Here is a 26,462-nt window from a genome sequence, read left to right on the forward strand (position 1 = left end):
ATACAGGAATGACTCTCCCACTCGGCTTAACCTGCCACAGCACCTTCTGTAATTAACTGCGCAGTTCAACTGGCTAGGAACCCCTTTAGCCCTCACCATTTTACTTTGCTTTCTTCTATCCACCATCTCCCTTCCTAAGGAAAAGGACAGCCAGGTACCAACATAAAGTAGGTAGCAGGTTAGCGATTTGTTTTCATATGACCTCTTTTTCTAGAAGAAAAAGAAAAGGTGTTTGCTGTTATTTGCTTTACCTGTCTGGGCTGGCTTCTTGGGAATAAGCCCACCATTCATGTAGAAACTAGATATAAAGAGCTCTGATCATTTCATACAAATAAAAACCAGCATCAAGTAATATTTAATAAAGTTTATTATGTTACTGAGTGTTATCTACAGTCATAAAATAGAAAGTCAGAATTTAAAACTGTACAAAGCAATGTATTGGTGAAGTGAGAAGAGATGGAAACAAAGGAGCACAAAGAGCATTAGAAGTAGGGAGAACACAGCTGCTTCCCCAGAGTTCTGGAAGACACTGGTTCAAGTTGAAGGCAACCAAGTAGGGCTCCATACACACTGAATTTTCTTGTGTCCCACCCTGTAACAGAAACTAGTACAAACCCCTACATTAAAACAAAAAAATCATATAATATTAGATTAAAAACGGGGCACATCACACCCCACCCAGTCTTGGCACCAATTCTGTGCTTTAAAAAATATACTATGCAAGTAGTTTATTTTAAAAAAGGTACCCTACAGCAGCTGTTTAAAACATGTTCTTATACATACACCACAAATATATATATTAACATTTTCAACAACTAAACTCATTTGTACCTACACAGAACTGAAGGGATAACTCAAGAGCAAAAAACCAACCACACAAACATTTTTCAAGACAAATAAATGTGCAAAATAACCCCAGAAAGGCAGCATAGTAACCTGTGGAGAGGTCAAGAGAGCAGCTCCTGCTAGTAAAGGAGTGTCATCCTCTTTACTTGGCTACTGAGGTGAGAATCTATTTGGGATGTGCTGATTTTGCCTGAATTGCTTGTCCTATTTATTGCAGTTCTCTCCTGCCCCCCAGCCCCATCTCTGGAGAGGTTCAGCTTCTTTTTACTGTGCCTGAAGACCACCCCACTAGCCTCTGTTAAAGTCTCACAAATTGCATTTTGCAGCAATCACCTCCTGGATATCTCATCTGCTGGTGGTACTTCTGCAGCCATGCTGCTACCACCTTCTCTGGGACAACTTCCCACCCCTAAGCAAGAAAGAGAGAACTATTCCTGCTGCATAGTTAAGTGGAGATATGCCAATGGTCTATGACAGAACAAAGCCTGGTTTGGATGACTTTAAGCAGCTTATCTAAGATAATTCCCTGGCAGGCCTATTAGAGAAACACATGAATATGTTTCTCTAAAGCCTTAACATAGAACAGGCTATACAGAAAGCAGACTGAGGATAGCAGGACTTATAGCTGTGTAACAAGTCTCAGCTCATACAGCCTGTCTCACCCTATTGCAAAAGTCTACCTCTTCCCTGTACATCAGCAAGGAACACTTGATACCAGACTAAAACCTGCAGTTTTAAGTCAAGAAGAGGGCAGGTGGAGACACAGCACGACTGCTCAATCAACTGAATCAAACCCACTAAGAGACAGAACACAGAATGGAGCAGAACTGAGAAAGCAATGGTGATAAACAGGAAAGCAGGATTCACTGCCTATGAAATAACATCAGAACATGGTGAGAAGTCCCAGCAGAAATGCAGACAGTGACATAACCACCTTCTCCAAATTAAAAAGTGTTCTGGTGGAAGGATTCTGGGGTTTGGTGTTTCAGGGCTTGGGGCTGTATTTTTTTTTTTTTTTGGTTTTTAAAAACTCAGCAATTAATTATTCTTGGTATTCCAGACTTCCCAACTCTGCCAGCCATGCTGTGCCTTTCCATTCTTAGGACCTGGTCTTAAGATTTCCACTCCTAATACCTTCCCTTCCCCCAAATTATGTTCTTCCCTTTAGCTGGTACAGAAAAACCATTCACTCCTAGGCTCTACAATCCAGAAGATGCAGCACAGCCTTTTCTTAGGAGAAGCAGGGAAGCACAGAGCTTCTGTAAATGTTCCTTTTGTAAGTGTGCTGGGGAAGTGACTTCCAAAGAACAAAACACTCAGTTGTGAAACAAGGATTACTTGAGAGCTTGCCATTAAGGGCACACAGAGACTTAAGCAGTGGCAGGAATACTTTGGCCAAGGAGTTCCAACAGTAGCGATGACATAAGGGCAGAGAACCCATTGCTCAGTGGGTCAGCTCCATTATTTTGCCTTGGTTCCAACTCTGTCCTTGAACATGAAGGTCATTGGTAGAGCAGGTAACTCTTGAGGGAGGCAGGCAGCGGCAGTGTAGGGATCTCATTCAGTCTTTCCTTGCCCAGAGCAAGCCTCACAGCTCGCCGACACAAGTCCATCAAAGGCAGTGGTTCAGCTGGGAAGAGAGACCCAAGACATTAACATCCCAACCCACAAGTTACACAGCCATTTTGCTAGTTCTAAAAATCCCCCAGAAAAAGATTGAACAAGAAAAGCGAATGCCTGGCATGTTTGCAGGACTCAAGCCATTCAGCATTCACATATCAGCAACTGCAGCTCATCAAATACACAGGCAGAGCATCATATTTCTGTAGAGGTTATTTAAGCTGTACATGTGCTTGAACAAAAAAAAATAAATACTAGAATCCCCCAATGAAAATTCCCCCCCTGCAATACCAGTCATTTAACTCGGAACACATGTTCTAGCCTGTGCCTCTTATTGCAGTACCTGAAAACCTTTGTAAGAGATTCACTGAAGTAGAACACTGCAGCAAACAGTTTGATAGCATCATGTGGCACAGGTACCCAGGAAGTACCATGGTTTGTCTCTTACATAGTAGGATAACAGCTGTCAACCCCTTCATTTATACTACAAACTTCCCTTAAAAAACAAAGTCACCCATCAAAGCTTCATTTCACTATTTGTATTGACGTTTTCCATTAGAGGATTCCTTCCTGTGTCATAAACCTGGGAAAGGTAGAAGCCTTTAGCTATCTTTTTTGCATCCTGTACTTATAAACACTGAACAAGATAATACTAGTTTTTCAGGTATGACATATGGGGCCCTTTGATGCTGAAGAGTCATTCACAACATGCAGAGGACTAAGGTCAAAGCCAGAGTTAACACATTACAGCTGCACAGAAGGAAGGTACAGATTAGTTTCTCACAGCTTCTGTTGCTAAGTCTGTCAATGCTCACCTTTACACAGCGTGCTGCTCAAGCCTAGGGGCTTCTCCTCCCCCAGGAGAGGGCTAACACAAAGACATCCCAAATTAAGCACATAACTGGACATCCTTCTAATAGCCTGAGGGTTCAGCATGCACCATTAGAAGGCTTCCTTTACAGATATCTCTGGCTGAACAGACACCTAAAAACATCCGCAGGAATGGAAGAGTCTGGCTGAGAAGCTGCAGTTTTCAGGAACCCTGATAGATGCCAACAGCTCTAGCTTCCACTACTACAAGCCAAATTAATCTGACTGTTCATACAGCTGTTTAAACAGCTGAAAGACAGGAAAAGCTTAGTTTCTGAGCATGGGCATGTTGCTGAATTTTTATTTTTTTTTTTTAAACCAGAATTAATTCCCTCAATAAGGTGGATACAAGTCCCTCCCTCCTAGGTTCAAAGATAACAGCTAACACTGAAAAACTCAAATAGAAGCATTGTCAGTAGCCTCTCATCAGGCTATCTCTGATGCTACTTTGGAAAAAGTAAACAGTCATACTGCTCCATGTAGAAAACACTTCCAATGAGGAGTAGGGAAAGCTAATTTTTAATCTAATTTTTTGGCAAAAAGTCTGTGAGAAGGAGAGTTAGCTGAGGAGAGACTTGGTAACAAAGTCAGGAAATGCACACTTGAATTGGTCTGTCTCCTCCTCAAGTTAGCAGCCAGAGCTGAACTAATGCCCCATTTTCCTCCAGCTCCTCCCCTGTGATGGATCACAAGCTATTACCTGCTCCAGGGAAAGCTGCAGTGGAATGTTTTTTCTAGCAGTTTTCCAAAAGTTCTCCCAGTGCTTCAAACATTAATTATTCCTGAGGAATCATACCTCTATATGCATACCTCTTTCACACTGATAGCTCAGTGAAGAGCAGACAGATCTGTCAGGGCAGTGGTGTTGCTTCCCAAGCCCCACCATTTTTCACATGTTCTGTGCCACAAGCAAAAACACGGTTGCACTCAGCCCAAGGCACTGCTCGTGACCCACTCCAGGACCCATGCCACCTCTTCTGCAGGGACAGGTCTTTACAGCTGGACTGCACGTCTATTACTGGCAGCACTCCTTTGGCACTTCCCAGTGTAGCCTACTCTTAAACCAGTGGGGTACAAATATACTGTATTCATAGTCTGTGCAATTCCTCCTGCTCCATAGGGAGATAGCTGGGACAGAGGCATTGTCTAGCCAGCATCCGAGAGGACAAGGGGCCCTGACCTTCAATGCCTATAGACATTAACATAACAAATACATTCCAGTTTAATGGCCTTAAAAGGAAAGGACCATCTTCCCACAGAGATTAAGAACAAGAACTTTGTCGTCATCTAGTTTGCACTGATAACCCAGTCTGACAGGAGACCAAAAGAGAAAGCACACACATATCTGACCTCCTTCCATTCACAAGCACTACAATCACTGGACAGTGTTGCTATTGAATGCTCAGAAGTGGTTAGCGCCAGACACCTTCTTTCTCTCTGTGCCAAAATAGCGTCCTGTCATTCCTGGCCTTATGCCCACAATTCACTCCTATGCTGAGAGCACATCACAACCAAATCCAATACTGGAGGTGGCCGTTTCCTTGCTAAGTGCAGTTCTGTGCCAACAACTCCACAGACTTGCTGGCTTTGAGAGGAGCCGCAGATATTGGCTTCGACACTTCAGAAAAACCTGATTACTAGACCTGCTGCCATTCTGTAAGCTGTTGTGGCAGAATGAGTTAGGTTTCTTTCTTTTGGTGAGAAACTGCTCTGCCAAGAGCTCTGTTTGGTCTTGCTGAGTTGAAGTGTATTTCTCAAAGCACTTGCAGATTTTGCTTCTATCCCTTTGCAAGGCTTTTCTGGTTACTCTGACAGATCAGTTTTTCTGGTGCCCAGTGTCAGTTTTGTTGTACCTCATGTCACCATTGCAAGGGGTTTGCCATTGCTGGCCAAGCATTAGAACGTATTCTAAGCACAAATAAAAGAGCCCAGTATGCTACAGCTTTTGGGCAGACACTGTTCTGGAATGCAAGGGAAACACTACTCTTTTCATATCAATACTGCCAAATTTGTTTCACTAACAACATAAATCCAGATTTTAATCCACTTCCTTCACCTTTCTCCTCCACCCTACCCAGAGGACTGAGTCACAGTCTGGCCCAATGGGAACTTCTGACTATGAGAGATAACAGACTTTTAGCGCATTTGAACAGCCAAATTTATTACGAAGCTTAGCTAGAGACTGATGTCCCTATTAGTAAAAGGCCTGGCATGCAAGCTGGGCTGGCTACAATATCCAGCCTCACGCTAGAAATGAGTACACCCTGTCCTCAAAGCAGCGAGCTACTTGTTTGAAAGATGAGACATTCCCATTTCCTTCGATAGGGACAGATCTTCCCACTCTTGCCTGCACAGGATTTTAAAACTCCCTTCACTAGCCATTTAAGGAAGCTGATTGTCCCTCAAAGGCTGTTTCCTATAAAGAGACACTAGGATTACATTGCCAATAATGCAAGTGTCAGAAGGACATTGCTACTGATACTTTGGTAGCAATATAGAAAGGTTTGTCATCTCTAGACAAAAAACTGGCATCACCTTCTCCCACCATACTAACTCCCCAAACCCTGCTTGCTCCCAGCAATGCCTTGGTAACAGTACATGTGTACAGCCAGACAAACTTTTTAAATTAGCCATTAAGGATTCAGAGCTGTATCCAGCAATCCTACTGCTGACATTAAATCCTTACCTCTGTAGAAAAAGAAAAACCCTCCCTGGGATGATCTAGTACACCTGCACTTAAATACCACACAGATTTGTGCTGCTAGAACAAATACAGGGAGTTATACTCACGGTCAAGTCCATTCAAGTAGCGCATCCGTATTTCACAGTGTCCCCACACTGCGCTTACCACTGGATATAGCTTTTTCCCTTTGAGTCCCCGAAATGCAACACCCATGTATTGCCCATCTACAATGAAGCTCAGCGTCCCATCATCCATATCCAGAACCACCAGGAAGGAGTCCGGCACAATGAAAGTTTCATCTGGTTCTAAAAAGGCAGGATAGGTTTTACTTGGCTGGTTCTTGCCATCGTGGTACAGTCTGTTGCGCCCAAGGTCCCAGCCCCAGGATTCATGGTTATTTCCTACAAGCGTTGTGTACCCTACTGAATGCAAAGGGGCATCTGCTGTTGCCACCCCGACCACAGCATGTGTGCCTCGCTGCCTCATTGCCCATGTGATCTGCCACACATGCAGTCCTCGTGTATATCCCACTTTGCCTCTGATGGCATCTGTACTCTGAGCCACCGGATGCCGGTGAAATATGAGTTTGTCATCCTCTTTCACAAATACATTCAGTGAGCGATCATCATTGTTCCATGAATGCAATAACTGGACTTCATATGATACCGGAGGCATGTCCAGCAGTAAGTCTAGACGTGTGGGTTTGCTGTAGTCGAGTCCTTGGAGCTCCTGTTTCAATGGCCTGTATACAGGGTCCCTCATATCCACAGTCTTTATCCCACCTGTGACCTTCTGACCCATCGTGTGTTCTGATGATTTTGCCTATTTATAGGCTCCCAAGGCAAGCTCATCGATTTAGCTGGCCGTTCCTGCTGTCATTCAGCCCTACAGAGAAAGTTGCTAGGAGACCTTGTCAAGATGTGCACCAGTCAGCATTGCCTAATGGACGGAAAGAAAAACAAGAGACAAGTTAAACATTAGCACATACAGCCTTGCATGCAACATTACAGAGCACAGTTTTAATCTGTTTATCCTGACATCTTGTCCTTCCTTCCCACCAGCAAGGAAGGGTAATGCATGCTACTTACGCAGTATACCCTGCGTAGCAGAGATAGTATATAGATCAAGTCGACAGGTACTAAGTTTCCAATACCCCCTTCAGAAAGGCACTTGAATTTCTGCTTCTTTGTCTAAGGAAGGTATAGATTCAGCCACCAGAGCTCATCATCTCTTTACAGTGAATGCACTGTTCCTTATTACTGCATCACTAAAATACAGAGCACATCTGTATTTAGGCTGCCTCCAGCAAACCTTGTTTTTACATCATGATCACCTATATTTGAGAAAAAGTTTATTCAATTTGAGAAAAAGACAGTTTATTCAATGCAGAAGACTCAGAACCCACTACACAGTAATGCTTAAGACTTTTTTCCTGATTGTCTTCAGTTGGTAGGAGAACTGAAAACAGTATCTTGTATAAGCACGATTTTGCCTCCCAGCCCTAGCTCATACCACAAGGTCAGGCTGAGCAAGGCATCCCAGTGAAGGCCCACCCTGCCCACTGGTGTTCGCTGCTCCAGCTCTTTCCAGCCACCATGGAGAACTTCGCCTGCCACAGCCATCTCTATGCTATCCGCAGAGCCAAAACAAGTCATTTAATACTCAGAAAAAGCATCTGAACAGCATCAGTCAATTTCTCAAAGAAAGACCTATGATTACAATTGCATTGGCTTTGGACCCTGTAGTAACACACCACAGCTGACTAGTAATAAGGGACTGGCTTATATGGATAACAGCTCTGCAAAGCTCTAGTCTGAGTTGTCCCTAGCAAGAAAGAATGGCATGAAAGAGTGAATTAACTTCTCCCAATGGCACCCCAGTGCTTCCTTTGCAGTGCTCCCAGATCTGACAGACATTAGATGAAGACAACTAAATTCCAGCCTTCCTTTTTTGGCTGACAGTTGTAAATCAATGTTCTTGGGAAACCCCTAGGAGATGTGCATCCCTCTAGAGTAAAGGTTACATACTGGAAAGACACACACACAAGTATTGCCTCTTGTTATCCAGCCATAAATAATTTGGAACTGATTGGGCTGAAGGAAGAAAAAGGAAAATAAAGCACTGAACATAAACCATTTCCCCATATCAGTGATCACACAAGTTAGGAGCCAGGCAATAAAAAGGAAAGCTTCTCCACCTAGAGAGTTACAAGCCTTCTACAGATCAGCTGGTAAAGCAGCTAGCAGCCATTGATACAGGTTTGAGGAAATAATTCGGCTCCACCCCACCAAGGCTTTGCTAAGTACCTTGGAAACCTGACGGCAAATCCAAAACAGCAGACAAAGCCTGCTGGGTCCAGCCTGCTGGGTCCAGCCTCGGGGGACACCCATTCCAGCAGCTATTGGTACTACTGGCCCCACTGAATTACTGTAGCCAAGAGAGCAGATAAACCTGCTGTATGATTTGTCTCAAATGAGCAGCTTCAGCTGGGGCAGCTTCTCTTCTCCAAGAGGAAAAAAAAAATCACCAGGTTCAGATGCAGAGTCCAGGGGGAGGAACAAGATTCTTCTCACAGTTTAGCAGTTTTCCTTCCAAACTTCAGAGGAACCTCTAAAAAGTTTAAGCCAGCTTGGCTAGAGATAACTAGTTCACTTTGTGTACCTCTCCTCCAGCACTGCATCCACCAAAGTGTCTCTGGTCTCACTCAGCAACACAAACAACCCTCTGTACGACAGCTGCCAAACTGGGGGCAGCTATTAGGAGAATTAGAAGTGGGAGGGGAGCAAACTAGCTTTCTAAGAAAAAAAAAAGTGTTATTTTAACATTTCCTGAAGTGAGGCAATCACACAGAGCTCCTGCCAGCTACAGTCACAACACTTACTCACTCACAACCAAGGACCTCATCTGGCATAGGAAACAGAGTATGAATCAGATCTGGTTTAAAAATAAGGTTACTGGACATAAGCAGCAAGGCTTCAGATAGAAGGTGACAGGGAAAGCTCATGTATGCTCTGGGTTAGGAAGCAGTTCGCCAGCTTCCCTACAGGTTTTTACTATTAGTCCAGGGTATGTCATTTGCATGTCAAATCTTGTAGTTCTTCTGTAAAAAGAGACAAGACTACTTTTCCTTTCCTTCTCCTTTTTTTTCCAAGTATGGAGAGGAGAATGCCTGAGGTTCTTTAGAAGACACATGCCAATGCACATTACGAAGCAGCAGTATAGCTATTTCAAACCATTCAGGGACCTCAGATGTACAGCACTGAGACAGGGGATGGTTGATTGAACAACTGCCATTTAAATAAGGTCCAATCATATTACCAGCTGGTCAGATAGCCGAGACATCCTGCAAGTTAAATAAGTACCATCCACAACATCAAAACAAATCCTGAATTCTGTAAGCCAGCTGGTCAACAGCTGAAAATACATACAGAACAGCAAAACCAACGGAGGGATGGCACAGTCACTGGATGCCAGTGCATTGCCCTCTCCCAACACATTATTTAGCTGTTCTGCCCTACAGCTCAGGTGCTTGGGCCACATGTTTCCATCACACACAGGTACTCCCAGCCTCTAAGGGCACAGGCTCCCTTGCTCTGTAAAGCTAAGGAACAGCAATATCTCAAACCAAGGGATCCCAAGAACAAGCTGATACAGACATGAGCTGAGCTGCTGGTGTACAAGTTCAAGTACACTGTTGTAACTCTCTTCCAGAGACTTCGCAACAAATCCTACAAACCCACCTAGTAAGTTGCTCAATCTACTTTTTCAACTCAGCACATGTTCTGCATGCAGTTATTCAAGGGTTTGAGAGCAGATCCTCCCAATCATCCCACTGTCCCATCTTTAAGCCTTCATGCCTGCGTGTACTCAAATTCTCGGTTTTATACCTCAGCTGACACCAACTCTGTTATGAAGAGATTTGTGAAATCACTCTTAATAGGTGTCTTCCCTGGGAAAGACACATTAATGCTGACCAGAAGCAATATTTTTTAAAAAGTTTCTGTGCAAGTCATTTGCTCAGGCTGGGATAAAGACCATCAGGCTGCTGAGATGGAACTGAATCATGTGGCGTTCTACAGAAAGAACCAGATAAACGACCTGGCATTCCCAAGGCCTATGGCATATGGACAAAGGCTGTCAACAAAGCACCGGCTAAAGCACACTTGGAAGTCTACAGGCAAATTCAGCTGCTGGAACTTTGATTAGGATAAAGGAACAAAACATTGGCAGAAGGAGGAGAGGCAGAGATTTCCTGAGAGCTGTACAGTTCATGGGAGAACACGGCATAGGAAGCAAGAACCAAAACAACACAGCCTGCCAGACTGCAGGAGTATTGGTGCAGACTGCTTTGAAGCACAAAATGCTCAAGAGAAGAGACGAGAATACAATTCTGTGCTGTTCATTAGCAAAACAATGCTTCGTTCATTATTACTTTTTGCCTTTTGCCAACATAAAAGCTTCATCGTATTCTCTCAAGGCTGCTGCACCATTAAGGGAATCACCACAATGAAAGAGAGGGACTTCTGAAGCACATGGGATAGGGCTATCATCTCAATGCCTGCTCCAAAGAGAAAGCAGCCTTTCCTGAACACAAGCACCACTCATCACTTCCATTAGTTATGACTCTTTTCCCAGGCAGACTATTAACACTAGATGAAGGACAACAGCCAGAATAAAGACAGGAAAGGGGGAAAGACAGGAAGAGATTGGAACAGAGGCATTGATTAGAGTGAGAGCAGGTCAGATACTGAGCACCACATACCAAGATTTAAGTGCAACATGGCTCCTTATTAGAGCAAGGCAACAATTCCTGCTCAGAGCTGGCTCCACTGTTCTTGGCACTAACCTGGTCTAGAACTGCAGCGGCACCTTGCCCTACAGTCATGACACACAATTATGCCCTCATTTTTTAAGAGGAAGGTCTCTTCATGCACAAGACAATACAGGCACTTTCCCTCAGCAGGACAGATACAAAAAAGCTTACCCTCTTAAATTAATGGATTAATGCCCTGGGCAGCTTGATAGGAGAGACAACCAGCTATAAATGAGAAGATATGCTATGGAATTAGCTAGTTCAAAAACCTTTGAACTGTTACAGGTTTAAGTACAAAAGCAAGCACTGAAAGTGCTTTCATCTTATCATATCAGCAGCTAAGGCTTGCTGCAATTCTGCTCTGCTTTATAAACATAAGCTCATCCCCATGATGCTCTGTTCTGCTCCCATGCTATTCTCAGTTTTATTGTCAACCTTCTAGGCTTAAAAGCTTTGGAATGAAATTATAAAAGTCTCTCAGAGAAAAATGTTCACTGCTATTCTCAGTGAGAATTAGATCTCCCCTCAGTTTAGCTGTTCAGAGAAAGTAGGCAATTTGCCATACTAGAAAGATATGCCAGGTTTCAGAACAACTGCTTGCTACAAATAGATCAGGCAGGAGACAAAGACATTTCAATGGAAGGACTCTAAGTCCCTGCTGCTGGATGGGGAGGACACAGCTCTGCAAAGAGAAGAACATACATGGCAGAGCAGAGTTGGTGTCCAACTACTTCTGTTCAGGCATTCACAAAATAAGGAAAAATAACTGTGTACCAGAGACCTCTCCAGCTGAGGCAGTCATCTTTTAGTTCACCAAAATGCTGCGTACAACAGAGCAGAGCCATACTCTGCAAATGGCCACATTTACCCCCTTCAGCTGGCAGTAAACCTCATAAGATGCAGCCAAGAACTCAGCTAGGCAGATGTTGTGCAGGTCACAGTCTCAACTATCCACAGCAGAATATTTTGTCCCCCAGTATGAATCAAACTACTAAACCTTGATTTCACTTATGTCCCTCATGTCCCCCAAAATCTAGAGAAACATCTTGCAAACATGAGGTTAACAGTGCCCCTCAAACAATTCACACAGCCTGATTAAAAAAAGTCATCCACATTTAAAACAAGGCTCCTTATTGCTCTCAGACAATTCACCTCATTCCTACCTATTCTGCCATTCAACCCATTCAACTCATCTGAACACGCACTAGAAATGCAATCCAAGCTATCAATACAGTGAACTTAAGCCAAAATACTCACCCAAGACGCCCTCATTGTTTTATCTGAAGCTGAAAGGCTGCTCCCATGCAAGTTTTATCATAGTGAGAGGTTATTTCAGGTAGCTACAGCTCAGAGACACAGGAATTTTAACAGGCTGCTGTGCAGATTTTCAGCTCCATTTGGAAGCAACTTGCACAGCAGCAAGAGCCCTCAAAGTCCCAGTCCAACATCTGCCCACAAGGCAAAGTATTAGTACTAACCATTCAGGAGTTGCTGCCACTGCTGGTTCCATTAACCAACCCAACTCCTCAGCTGCCAAAGTGCTACCAAGGGCTTAGTATAGCATCAATGGTTCACAATTGAAAAATCCAGAGCATAAGAGTTCTAGAAGCATCCTCTCCAAAACAAGGGGAAGCAAAAAAACACACCAAGAAAAACTTACTGGAAGATGCCTGCAGTTGTTCAAGCACCTGTGAGGCACTCAGCCACTGAAAACATCTGTTTTCTTGAAGCTGAATACTGGCAAACCATTCTCCCCCAGTTACAAACTTTACCAGAAATGCTTCAGACAGCTACAAAAAGTTTGACAGCTTCAGTTCAGAAACCCATGTCTCCTCATAGGTCCTCCCTTCCTCTGCAGCTCAACACCTACAGGACACCTGTCTGGAACATCAATTACAAGAATACATGAAGGCTCTGAAACTCCTCAATTCCTGATCCAGTTTTACTTTAAGTCTATTTCTTCAAGTGAGTTCAATGTGGCTCTATTCCCCCCCCCCCCCCCCCCCCCCCCCAAAATATTTATTGAGTGTGCTTCTACAGAACTTTAAACAGCTAGCATACTCTGGGTACTCTACAGACAATGAATTGGAGCCCTACCCTAAAGATTTACAGCCTGGCAAACAGGTCAGGAAAGAAAATATATATTCTGCACATGGTGATTTACTTGCTTACAGCTTTAGAAAGCCAAACTAAAGGATCCCAGGCAGTATTAATAAAAACTACTAAAAAACCCACTGTAGTTTTGCTCAGGTTTCCATGATTTTACTAGAAAAACCATTAAGTAACTTGGTCCATTTTCTTGGGCTGAACATTCATCCCACAAGCCAATAAACAAAGGAGCTATACTACTCCTAGTTTGCTGACTAACCTGCTGGCAGCAGCTTACCTGGAATCACCTTTCACATCTTTCAGATACATGCACAACTAGTGTGTCAAGCTCCCCACAAAACCCCTTCAGTGTTAGCCCTTCTTTAATGTGATCCCTAGAAGCTGCTTCAGCACAAGATGTTTTCCCGTTCCTCCCATGGTACTGCTGAGAAGAACACATCCCTTGATCACATAGACCCTCTGTAAAACCAAGCTAAAAGCAGTGCTACAAACATCCTAAACTGCAGTGGAGAGAACACTCACGTGCCTCAAACAGCATTCAAACTTTAGCCCCAAAGCATCAGGACACTCAATTTTCCCTGGCATTAATTCTTAGCATCAAAAATGCAATCATTCCACCAGCATTCTGGCTTCAGCACCCTTCCCACCCCACTAAATATTGATTAAACCTTGGGAAAAAAGTAAGCTCACCTATGCTGTTGAAGTTTTCCAACGCTGTGTTAGCGGAGAACAAGCAGCTACAGAATAGATGACAGGAACAACTGCACTAACAATGTGGTTAGAGCTAGTTTCGGAGTGTTGCAATTTTGCTTAGATCAGGGCTGGGCAGGCAGCCCTCATTGCACAGCACTGGTTTTGGCAGCACTGCCAGCCCCACTGCTGTCTTGCTCTACACAGAGAAGGTTGCCACAGGGGCAACTTCCTCAGCCCCACCTACTGAAGAGCAGCAGCACTTTGGCTCAGCAGGTTTAGCTGTTGGCACGGCAGTGTTGGCCTCCACAGAAAGTGAAACTGCAGTCACTCTGAGATCACAAGACATTGGGCAAGAAAGAATTAAGAAAGATGGCACGTGTCCCAGCAAACATCAAAAGGAAAGTCCCACAGCAGAGTAAAAGGCCCCTGACAAGTAACTGTGCTCAAGATATGCCAGGGATGGGGAGAACAAAAGACACTTAGTACTTAGCAATGCTTGATTTACCTAGACAAAGTTAATAAGCCGCCTTGCTACAAACAGCCTCATTCGTCTACTACGCAGACACCAAGAGCTCTTCTGTACATGAGGCAGCTGGCATAAGCGTGCCCACCCCGAGACACACCAGAAAAGGCTTGTGTCCAAGGAAGCCAAGAGCACGTCATTGTACAACGCTGCTAGGACTTGTAACCACTAAGAATCAGTTTGTATGAACACAGCACTCCAACGTCCCTCTCCTTGAGATGATTCAGGCAGTTTCTGCAGAAGTTTTCTAGCTCTTTTTGTAATGTTGAAAGGCAGTGCACTGAAGGCAGTGTGACCTCTTACACCATGTATGGAGCGTCTGGTTCTTCAAAGCAAAGCACTGAAGTTACACATCTGAGTAAACTAAAGCCTGAAGTTAACAACCACCACCACCCATCCTCAGCTAAGCCGCTTACTAGACAGCAACTTAAGCAAGTTTCCACTGTCCACCTACCCAGCCAGTTCCTGTTAACTGCAGTGCTGCACAGTTGAGCAGAAAATACTACTAAGCCAACACACAAGAGGTTACTTTTTGCAGAGTATTTGTAGTGATGGAAGCAACTCACACAAAAGGAGTTCCACGAGTTCCTGCCAGAGATCTTCTCTCCTATTAAAGGCTAAAGATATTTCTTTAAATGAAAAAAGCAAACTTGGGCTGATTTTCCTCACAGAGGAAGTTTAGTGAATGTTTCAGAAAGGTCCTTAGACTCTTTACAGCTCCGTGTAAGGCAGCTCCCAGGTACCTTACGAATGCCAACTGCATGTTAAAGGCCAGGCACAGTGTTTCCTCAATGCTCTTTAAAATAGCTTCTCAGAGGCAAATGCCAGCTATTCACCTGCTCTGGCAACACTGTCTTTGGTGGGCATCAAGTCTTCAAACGGCCAAATATCTGTAGTTAAGTTCTTTTCACTCAAACCCTGTACTTAGTGACAGACTCTTCCTTAATAAGCCTTCAGAACCACAGTGGAACATGTATTCTTCCACAGCCTCTCCCACTTATGACTAACGTGTACTCACAGGGACAGCACTAAAACCAGCATGCCATACTGACATAATGGTTCTGTCCATCAGCACAGCCCATGACCTCTCCATCCACCTCACATGCCTGAGCACACTTTGTAGTATACTGCAGAAAGGCTTGTTTCATAACAGATGTTGGGCTGGAGATTTTCCTTCCTTAAAGGACAAAGGGTAGTAAAGTATCTCATCAGGACCTCCGCTTCCTTGCCTCCCTCAAGAAGCAGAGGAAGCCAGCCTGAGTGCTAGTAATCGGCATCTATAAAGAAGCTGGAAACAGCTTTTTAGAAGACAGTCACTGCAAGCCATTACGTTCTTGGCATGAGGCACTGTTAGTCTTCCCATGGTCAGTTTTCTTAGACTAGTACTCTAAAGCAATTATTTTGTACCTTTTCCAAAGCTACCTTGAGGACACTTTGTCCTTGGTATTCTGAGGACAGCAGCATTAGAAAGTTATGTAGGTTAAACAATTACTACTGCTGGCTTCAGACCTCTGCATTACTAACAGAACAGTTTCTCCTTATCCCCTTGTCTGATGTGTCCACTTCCTTTACACCCTTACTCATGGTCTGTGGCTTTACAGAGCAAAAATTGTGTTCAAGTCAGGACAATGAAACTGGCTAGACATAATTAATTTCTTGGTAGTGTAACATACAGATGTTACGAGGAGTTAAGCAATTTGCTTTGGTTTCTCAGCATGCTAGCTGTACTTGCAGAGCAAGTAGGAGCTAACTGAACAGGTCAGAAAGTCAGCAACTAAAGCTCTTCCCTCATAAGCAGGATGGAGCCCAGAGTTTACCATTCCACATTGAACTGCCAGCTCTGCATCTTAGCTAAGCACCGAGACATTTAGCCAGAGTCCCTTCTAATGTCCCACATCTGCAGCTGCATCACTGACCTTCCTCACACCTCTCCCCTTTGCTCCTCTCTAACTTCCTGCTGGTCTAGAATATTTGTAGCCAACTGGTGAAGTGCTATTTTCCAGAAGCAACTTCTAAGTCTGTATTCTATCAAGTATTTACAGGCAGCTGTTACAAACCTAGAAGACTGACTTGACGAACTTGGGTTCCAGGTAGAATTCAGCATCTGAATCATGCCTGGTGCCACAAAACGCATTGTCACATCCTCAGAAGTCAGCTCAGCTAGCAGCCTAACCATTCACCTGCAGCTCTCAAGTCAGCAATATGTACAAATGAATTGCAGACATCACTTGTTTTTAATGCAGAAGTTGCAGACAGGCTATAGTGGGGACATACTGCTGATGAAGATCAGATGTGTCAAGTTCAGCTTTGAGCCATAGATCTGCACTCCAGATATATTCTTGTGGAGGAAATAGCAAAACAGCTGTGGTTTGGCACACAGCTGTGGTTGTGTTAGGTCTGAGCAGAAACAGCACCTGTACATGGTGGGTGTTACAGGAGCAGGAAGATCCATATAGTTCCCTTCTTCCTGTGAGAAAGTATAGGGAGATGTGACAGCAGGGGTACACAGCAGTGCAGCCACTGCATTTGGAGAGCTTGGAGAAAAACTAGTAAGTTGTTGAAATTACTATGCCTTTATGTACAGCCCTATTCCCACTCAGAGTACTTTGCACACAGTCATCAGCACAGCCATTCTGGAGTGCAAGCTGTTTACAGCCGATGCACTGGTTTGAGCAACAAAAAGCTCAAAGGGAGCTTTTTGGGAGGCTACAGCACTCCAACTACAACATGTTCCACCAGCACAGCAAGTTCTCTGCATGCTTCAGCATGCAGATACCCATTTAGAGAATACAGCAGCACCACATCAAATGTCTTCCAGACCCAGGAAGACATACTTCCCACACACCAGGTTCTCATCTCACTAGTCATATTTGGCAAAGTCCTAGTTTTTCAGCTCCTGGCTAGATGCACCAGAGAAGTGACGCTTTTCCTCATTGCTTGTGTCAAGAATCCATTTTCTGGGGATGGAGTTTGCTTGTATTGAAAATAAGACTGTTCGATACAGCTATGGAGGGCTCCTCCTACATTCCTTGAGTACAGTCTTTGCTTTAAGAAAGAGGCACTAGTGTCTCAAGAGAACTTATTCCAAGAAGAAAAAACTAAGCTAGCATAGATATGACAACTGCAGAATTCACGGTCTTCACAGTTATGATTTCTTTACATGCACTCAAGAGATGGCTCTATGATCTACTTGTGGACTAAGTACTATGGGAAATAAGTCATATGTAGCAGGAAGATAGGTCACATGAAGCCTTTTTTCACCTTGTCCAGAGGTTCACTATTCTTACACCTTTGTACCTGTCCAACCACCTTCAATTGATTTTTCCTTATGTCATTCAGACTTTGAATGTAAACAAGCACTGCTTCCAGCAGAAGCCTCACATCCCTGTAAGGTTGAAATCTATGCTTAGCACAAAGCAAACACAACCCCCCCTGGTTTTATAAACAATCTGCCTTTGAAATACTAGTTTGCAGGACTGAACTACCAAGTACACTGCCTAAGAGTACTTGTCTTACAACTTCCCTGTCCTTTAGCAGCCAACTCCATGCTGCTTTTCTACTGCCACACATTCTTAAAATTAAAGAACAGCGCAGTTCTTAAAAATTCTTCTACAGCCAATGATTATACTGAGGCTTCTGTTGAGATACCATGTAGTACTGCCCATAGATAAAAACTCTTTCAGAGCATGGGGCTGTCATTTTATCTGTACAAGGAGCTTAGCAACTCCAAGACAGCCAAGTGCTAATGCAGCAGGCATGGAAGTGTCTCAAATGACCTTATCTTCAGGACCTGTACATTAGATAGCTACTCAGGAAGAAGTCCCAAGATTTTCCAGGGCTCCCGTTAGTCCATCCTCACAAAACATCAAGAGAAGACCAAGCATTTAGAAAGTCTACCTTTGAACCATGCCTTAAAAACTAAATTGCAAAGTTATCAACAAAGGATGGTCCAAGTAGCATCAGCAAAACAAACAGGAATGACAAAGGACTGAAGAGGTACCTGCTCTGACAAAGTTAAGCTACATCACTAGTCTGCTTTAGCCTCCCATTCAAAAGTATTGCACACACAGTGACTAGGTTGGTCAGCTACTCTGAAGCTTTCCTTGAAAACTGATCTGGAAGTGGGGAGCAGCAGGGGAAGCAGGACAGTCTACCCTTTCCCTGTAGTTGCTGGCTGGACCAGAGGACGATCATCAGCTCAGGCCTTGTTCCAGTGCAATGAAAACCACAGTCCAACAGTCTATTAGTTACTGTTTTCTCTTCCTCCAGCCCTTCCCATCCCACTCCCTCACACTGCTGTACCAATGCAAGCATTAGTGCAATCACACTGAAGACTGGGGAACCAAACCACAATGATATTGTTCCCCAAGCTGTTTCACTACCCTGTGCTACAGGCATGTGCCCCAGTTTACAAGAGAAGCAGAAGAAAGCAGCAATTATTTTGACAGTCACTACCCTCCAGAAGCCATTCAATGGGTGGAGTAGTAAACTGTTCAGCATTGGTGTCTGAAAAATAAAATCAGCACCTGGCCAAGTTGCCATGCCCGCCTAGTGTTCCTCCTTCCTTCCCTCCAGCACTGGAGCCGTGACATCCCAAGACAGGCTGCATTTAGAAAGGCATTTCCTCCATAATTAAGCCACCACAAATTTTAAATAGTAGATGTTTATGTTCAGAGCTATGTGCATTAAAGAAGCCCGCATAATCCATAATAAGCTACTCTGTTGCACAAGAACTCCCTTACTTTTAGTTATTTCCCCACTTACTAATTCACAGCCTACACAGCCCACTGTCTATCCCTCATTTCCATTTAAGTATCTTGATTCATTAGTTCTGTCTGATAATCAGTAGATGGAGAGGGGAGCAGTGAGTGGAAAGAATGAAAATTGATGTTTCTACCTCCGTCGTCCAGAGTTTCCATCCTTGTATCAAAAGTGCTTTTATGCTGTGACTGCAAGATGGGCCAATAAAACAAGCCATCAGGACAAAGGTTTTGGTAACAAAGCACTGCTTTCCCCTTGAAACAGTTAACAATTAATCACTATGGTTTAATGCTAGGAGCAGCTGCATTAAAAGAAATCCATGTTAAAGTTCTTAGGAGTCACCTACCAAAACTCCCCTTCCATCTCCTTCCTAAGTGATGGCAGGGCAGAGAAAAGACTTGTACAGCTGCACCCTGTGCTATCCTCTCCCAGTTCATGGAAGGTCAGCCTCCTATTTTACCTATCCTTTATGTAGCTGCAAATTTTTAGAAAGCCTCTCTTTTATGCTATGTGCTTGAAGAAATGGGGTAAGTGACATGGTTGGGCTTGTCATAGGCTTAAGAGTAAAACTATGGTATCACAATTGCTGGAAATACTAGAAGTCCTATTTTTTTTTTTTAGGATAGCTGTGTGCTGTTTTCAGGGACAGAATAAGGCAATGCAGAACACCTCCATAAACACAGAGAGCCCGTCAAGAGTTGAATGAGGTCACCTAGTACACGCCAAGTACTAATACCTGCATAACAATGGGAACTGAGCCCTTACTGTATTAGAGTCACATAGATTTGGGTTTTATAGATCTGAAAAGCAGCATTTTCTCAGATAATGGCTTGAAAATGTAAGGTACACAGCAGATCATGAGGATTTCAATTCCTGCTCCTAAAAGCAACACAATATACTCTGTCAGGAGACATGTAGAATCCAGCAGGATTCCTTCTCTCAGGAAAACCATTTGCAGTTTGAGCTACTTTAATATTAAGGTTGCCGAGCTACTGCATCCTCCTTCCTCTTTTCATTTAGAGATGTCACAAGCACTGCTAACAATAAAGCAAAAATCCCCAGAAGAGAGCAGCTGCCAAGCACCAGATTACTCAGCCTGTTGCCCTCAAATAGGTTTATTGTGTCGGAAGCTTCAGTACGTGTATCTACATCAAATACATCTATGCCAGAGGGGAAGTTGTGCAAGTGTCTGGTACCGCTCATCAGCGCTAGGGAAAAAGCACAGTTGAAATCTGGGCCATGTACCAGAAACAAGTAATTCTTGGTCCATTACAACAGTGTTTCTCTGCTCCCTCCAAGCAGAGCATTAGATTCTTATGGCACCACAAACAGAATACTGCAAAAGAAGGCAGAGCGGCACATTCACGGGGAAATCAGGGCCTTATGGTGCAGAACTGAAGCTATGTTCCACCCCTGCTTCACTGCCACTCACTTGGGGAAGCTTCAGCACATCACTTCCTTGGATCTGCATTTCTTCCATTTAGATGGACAGCAATACCACTACCAACCTACCACATACAACAGGAGAAAACACTTTTTGGATGAGTGGAAGGTCATAGAAGTGTTGCACGCTTAATTGGGGCAAAAGGTGAAGGTGAATAACAGGACCACAGAGAATGGCCCACAAACTGCCTGCTACTGAGGAGCAAACTCCAGGGCCCAGCACACTTGACACCCATCAGGACGGTGTTCAGTTCCTCCTCACAAAAAGCTGCTTTGTCCCTAACATTTAAGGAAGCAAAAGTTAACTTTTCTTTCTCCTCCAGTTTTACAATTTATTTACGTTGGCATCCTCAGCAACTTAGCTGGCATCCTTTTCCTCACATTCAACAATCACCTTCCACTTCCAAGTTCATCTCTGTCATCCTCCCTTTTACAGTCCCCATTTAGTCACTATGTTGACCTCTACTGTCATAGCAATCCCACCACAGTCAGGAGGATGGATGTAGAAAGACTCCCATCCAACTATGCATGTTTGCTGCTGTTTTTCAGAGAGGAAATAAGCAAGCCCTTCAATCAGGAGCTAATGAGTTTCCTGCCTGAGTCTTTTCCACCTGACCAGATACTATGACAATCAAACCATGAAACATAAGAAAATTCATTCTGTAACCTGGAGCTTAATGCAGTTAAGGACCTCCGCATAGCTACTGTTTCTTTCTACACATGACCAGTGCTATAGCATAACCCAATCTATGCAGGGCTTTAAGTAGAAAAAAGGACAGAGGATGCAGTATAACAAGCACAGCTTCTCCCAAAGCCCTTTCCTTCCACCAGCTCAAAAACTGCTGCTAGCAGTACCTTGTCACCAGCAGCCTGCCTCAGTTTGTACAGTAGGTTCCCCTCCACCCTTTTCCCACCGGGTCAAGAAGTTAATTGTGCTCCTTTGACCTGTCATGATAGTCATCTACCTCTTTAGAGAGGGGCTGACATCAAATGGCCAAACTAAGTGCCAAGCCTAGAAGGACTGACTTGTGGATTTAGGGGAGAATCACACAATCACACTTGGAAGGGACCTTAAAGATCATCTAGTTCCAACCCCCCTGCCCTGGGCAGGGACACCTCCCACCAGATTTAGGTTGCTCCAAGCCCTGTCCAACCTGGCCTTGAACACCTCCAGGGATGGGGCAGCCACAGCTTCTCTGGGCAACCTGGGCCAGTGTCTCACCAGCCTCAGAGGAAAGAATTTCTTCCTAAAATCTAATCTAAATCTCCCCTCTTTCTGTTTAAAACCATTCCCCCTCATCCTATGGCCCCATTCCCTGACCAAGAATCCCTCCCCAGCTTTCCTATAGCCCCTTTAGGGACTGGAAGGCCACTATAAGGTCTCCCTGGAGCCTTCTCTTCTCCAGGCTGAACACCCCCAACTCTCTCAGCCTGTCCTCCCAGCAGAGGGGCTCCAGCCTCTGATCATCTTTCATGGCCGCCTCTGCACTTGCTCCAACAGGTCCACATCCCTCTTACGTTGGGGGCACTTTACTAAGTAGAAAGACAGTTTGCATTGTTAATCATTCCCCCACATCCCAAACACCTTTTAAGGACACAATTCAGGATGCTGCTTCTTCCTGCAAATCCAGAAAGGAGAGGGAAGGTGCTTGGTTAGAACACTGTCTACTTTCTTAAAGCTTAGTCCTTCACTGCTCCCTGAGAAAGGATCCCTGAGTTTTATCTCTCCTACAACATTCTTTCAGCATCCCAGAAGGGACAAACAACTAGTGAGAGCTAGCTCCAATGTCCAGCCCACAGCACTGCAACAAGTTTTCAAAAGATTCAGAGGCATAGCATTGTACTAAGTACTGCCAATTGCTATGACGAAATAAGCCCCTATATGATGACTATAGAAAGCCTCCTGACATATGGATAGATGGGCTCAGAGTAAGATCACGCAAGCTTATGTGGCTGCTTTGAGAGCCTAGAAACACTGGTGTCCTTCCAAGAACAGCCTGCTGTAAGAGGAACAATACTATCATCATAGCAAAAGGACTTGCCACTACTAAGTATTCAGCAATACTGGAGGATAGGAGGCAGTTGTGAAGTTAAATCAGAGTCAAATTTTGTTTTGTAGCTCACCTCTGACATTGAGACGAGCCTGGAAGAAAGCTTTTTTTTTTTTTATACAAATGTTTAATTAAAGGAGTTTTAGTAGTGATGCTGAGACTTGAAACAAGTAATTAATATTCTCTGTGTTTTAGGGCAGTTTGTACAACAGAAATTGGTTATAAGAGTTTCTCAGACAAGCTGGAAAGCAAACAACCAAAACCCTCAGATTCTAGCCTGGCTACACAGGAGATAAGGCTTGCTGCCTATCAACTAATAAAGCAGCCTACCCACTTCCAGAATTTAACTCTTACAGTATCACAGCAAGATTCCTACACAAGCTCGTTTCATAGAATCATAGATCAATTCATGCTGGAAAGGATCTCAGGAGGTCTCCAGTCCAATCTCCTCCTCAAAGCAGGATCAGACTACGTTACTCAGAGCTTTATCCAGTTTACTCTTTCAAACCTTCAAAAGTAGAGACCGCACAACCTCTGGGCAACCTGTTCCAATGCCTGACAAGCCTCATGGTGACAAAACTTCTCCTTATACTTAGGTTTATGCATCTTCCTCCCTGTTCAGGTCATTCCAGTTTCTTAATCAGCCAGTTTCAGGTTGAATTAAGTGCTAATCCTCAGGTCAAGTAAATGTTAAACAAGTGAACATAGTTCAGCCTCTTGTACTAACTGTTAGTGCCTTCTTACTGGTCAGTGGATTACTCTAAGCAATATAAACATAGATTTAGTTCACAGATCTTTGTCTTACCTTGCCAGGTGGAAAATCTCAGCATTTCTCTACAATGGTTACCCAGATCTCTTCATCCTGGGCTTGTTAAGTATGGAAAGAGAGGACTGAAGTTACATCCTTGTGTGCAAAATCTCAGTATATCTTTCACAGCTTAAACCATAGGTTCAGGTCTTTCCTGTCCTGAGGTCTGTGGAGACTGAGAGTGTCACCGCTGAAGACAAAAACCTCTCAAGAGGAGAGAGTTGAGTCACTGAGGAAATGATTTTTTTTTTTTTTTCATACTGTTTAGGAAACCATTCTGTTCACTTAGCAAAAGGATGTTTTCAGAAGTCAACACCCTTGCACATGCATCAAAAGCAGGCACTCATCACACAATCATGATTTGTTCTTTAAATCAAGTTTAGGCTTCCCAGCCTGAAAGCCTGCCAGATTCTTCAATGTAGGCACCTGCCTACAAAGCTTTCTGTGGTCTCCCTCAGTAAGTCTGGTAGGACCAGGCAGACATGAAAAACAACACTGCCACTTTAAAAAAGTGCCCTTTGCAATTCATGTCCAAAAGCATCTGGCTTCTACCATTTTCCAGGAGATATTTCCCCTAACCCCTACTCTCTCAACAAAATCTTGGACTCATAACTTGCACATCAGACATGCCTCTGCTGCATCAGACAGTTCTTGTAACATGCGAAATGATGACAGCAACATCTTTCCTTCCACATCCTGACCACTAGCCAAGCCAGCCATGGCCTAAGTTTAGGAATTCTTCATTCCCCAAAGTCACCTGCGACACGCGCAATGCTGTGGCTCAGCCGTAACCAGCAGTTGCCCACCCTATGAGGGCAGGCATGCTTCAGCATCCCCCTTGGAAACAGTCCTCCCATTGCACGCAGCTTAGCCATGTCATCCTTTAGGAAGCATTGCACCTTTCAGGAATAGGGCTCATCTTTTTAAGTGGAAAAGATGAAAGCCAGAAACTGGATGTTTATACAGACCTCATGCTCAGTACAAGTCTTTGAAGGCAGGAAGGCTAAGGAGGGCAGGGTGGACTGGGAAAAACACCACTGGCTGGCTGGAGGATACAGATTGCTTCACTATCACAATGAAGTGTCTGAAGACTTGTATTCTCCTCAGCTCCTTCCCCCCGCTGTGCTCCATCTTGACCTATGTGGTGGGCACTCTTGTGATAGCATTACCCACATACTGCAGCTTATAATCAGCTGGAAGGAAAATGATCTGCAGGAAGACTGTGCATCACCAAAGCCTGCCACCCTTTTCCCCATGTACAGCTTCACCTTGAGAAGCTCAGCTTCATCTGTACCTCCCACCCAAAAAGATCAGTCACTCATGTTCCCAGGAAAGGAGGGATCTGAATGTTAACTCAGAGCAAGCAGGGTTCAGGAGCTTCCAACCCTCAGCTTTGTTTCAAAGGAACACAGAATTACCTTCAAGATAAAACCAACAGTTTTATTATCAAAGTTAACTAGGTACTTTGCTTTGAAATACAATTTCTTCCCCTGCATCAAAGGGCTGTTAATTTTAGTCTTGTAGCAAAAAAGTAGAAGAAATGAAAGCAGCATCTGCTTGGAAAAGATGAATGCAAGATAAAAGGTGTCGGTGACAGAAAGCTGGCAGCAGCCTTATGTTTTCTATTCAAGTTTGATCTGGGAACAGCAGCAACCCTTAAAACATAACAAAAGCTGTGGAAAAACCCTTTCCAAATCCAACCACATAGCCGGAAGATGCAATTTCTCTTCTCCCATTGCTGCAACAGCCAGTTGAAGTGAAGAGTCCAGACAAATCCAGACTTGCTATCCCAGTGTAATCAAGCACCTTGGCTTGCTCAAGTCCACAATATCCCCCCTTCAGCTTCCAGTTCTCTCTTCCCCTCCAAGTCTCCAGAGGGAAAGCAGTTTCCTAAGGATCTCCCTTAGCAAAAAAGAAGCAGAGTCACACCATGGCAGAACACCTCCAGAACATGTGGGCATAGACAGCTTGCAATCCAGCCAGCAGATAAAGGAACAAAACATTGGCATTTCTTGTTTGCCTAGTACGGTCTGTTCTTTGCAGAGAGTCAAGTCAGGATCATCATGAGTTTGTTCTAACAAAGTGTTTAGGCATGCTCAAGTCCAGTCCCGTAACAATAATTGAGGCACTGAAGTTTGTCACAGAAGTGTATCAAGAGTAGGTCAACTGTGCTCCATTTTATGTGGATTTACTGGCACTTCACACATTAGGGCAAGTGATGGTAGCTTTTACAGCACCGAAAACATTAGGAAGAGCAGCCATGCTGTGATGGACAACGGGCTTCTGCTGGAAATAAACCAACCAAAGTTTATGTTCTGCAATGCCACTCGCACCATCTAACCAGGAGAAGAATATATAACCACCTTGCTCTTGTCTGCCCCCTGCCCCAGTAGCTCCAAGACAAGTCCCTCTAATTATCTTTACTATGCAAACTCATTAACTTTACTGGGGGTCACCTTGATCTGCCATCCTGAGGTTTTGAGCGGGGAAGGACCATTTTCTGACCTTTCCCCATGCTTTTTAGTAGCATCAAGCTTCATCTGCTAGAGCCTGGGGCAAGCATCCAGAGCACACCAGACAGCTAGTACAAAAGTACAATGTACAAGCAGCTCTCTCGAAAGCTAGCTATGAAACAGCCAGTATAAGGCTTGCAGAATGTACATGGTATGTTAACCATGCACATGGTTAACATTTGTTTTACTTCAGCCCAGGGTTTCTGCAGAAGCACGGATCCCCATCCTTCCACAGATTAGCAGTTAATATGGAAAGGACTTCTATCTAACCTTTAAATTCAAACTATCAAGCAAAGAGAAGCCAACATAGTGCATTCTGCCTGACCCAACCCACTGCCAGTCTCTAGAAAGAATGCATTCACCTAATTTCTGAGGCAGCTGCCAGAAGCGATGTAACTCAATCATTGGTTATATGAGCAAAAACCCAAAGAAGGAGCCAGATAAATACGCAACAGACTACTGCCCAGACATTTGTCAACATTCAGCAAACCATTCCATCAGTATGCTTAGTAAGGTAAGCCCTCCACATCCAGGAATACACACAAGCAACAAGCCATCTCACAGCAGCTCTCAATAAAGTGCTGAACTAAGAGGATATTCCTGGCAGACAGATTACACAAGAGACAACTCACACTGCCAGCTTTACTGGAACATACACAGCAACTCCCCAGAGCAGAGCATTCTGGGATGATGCCTCACTAGATTTCTGACTTGTCATTAGCCAAAAAA

The 26,462-nt window shown here is 44.0% G+C and overlaps 1 protein-coding gene across 1 annotated transcript in view; it reads right to left on the minus strand.

The window, feature by feature from the left end:
• Positions 1-359: 359 nt before the first annotated feature.
• SPSB1 (splA/ryanodine receptor domain and SOCS box containing 1) overlaps positions 360-26,462 on the minus strand; it is a 37,514-nt gene continuing 11,411 nt past the window's right edge. The window contains exons 2-3 of the mRNA XM_082493535.1: positions 6,127-6,958; positions 360-2,476 (exon numbers count right to left, since the gene is read on the minus strand). Coding sequence (XP_082349661.1) covers positions 2,349-2,476; positions 6,127-6,820 — 822 coding nt within the window. The 5' untranslated portion in view covers positions 6,821-6,958 and the 3' untranslated portion in view covers positions 360-2,348. The remainder of the gene's footprint in view (positions 2,477-6,126; positions 6,959-26,462) is intronic.

Source organism: Vanellus vanellus (genome assembly GCF_965231255.1).
Source record: "Vanellus vanellus genome assembly, chromosome: 20".
Classification (NCBI taxonomy): domain Eukaryota; kingdom Metazoa; phylum Chordata; class Aves; order Charadriiformes; family Charadriidae; genus Vanellus; species Vanellus vanellus.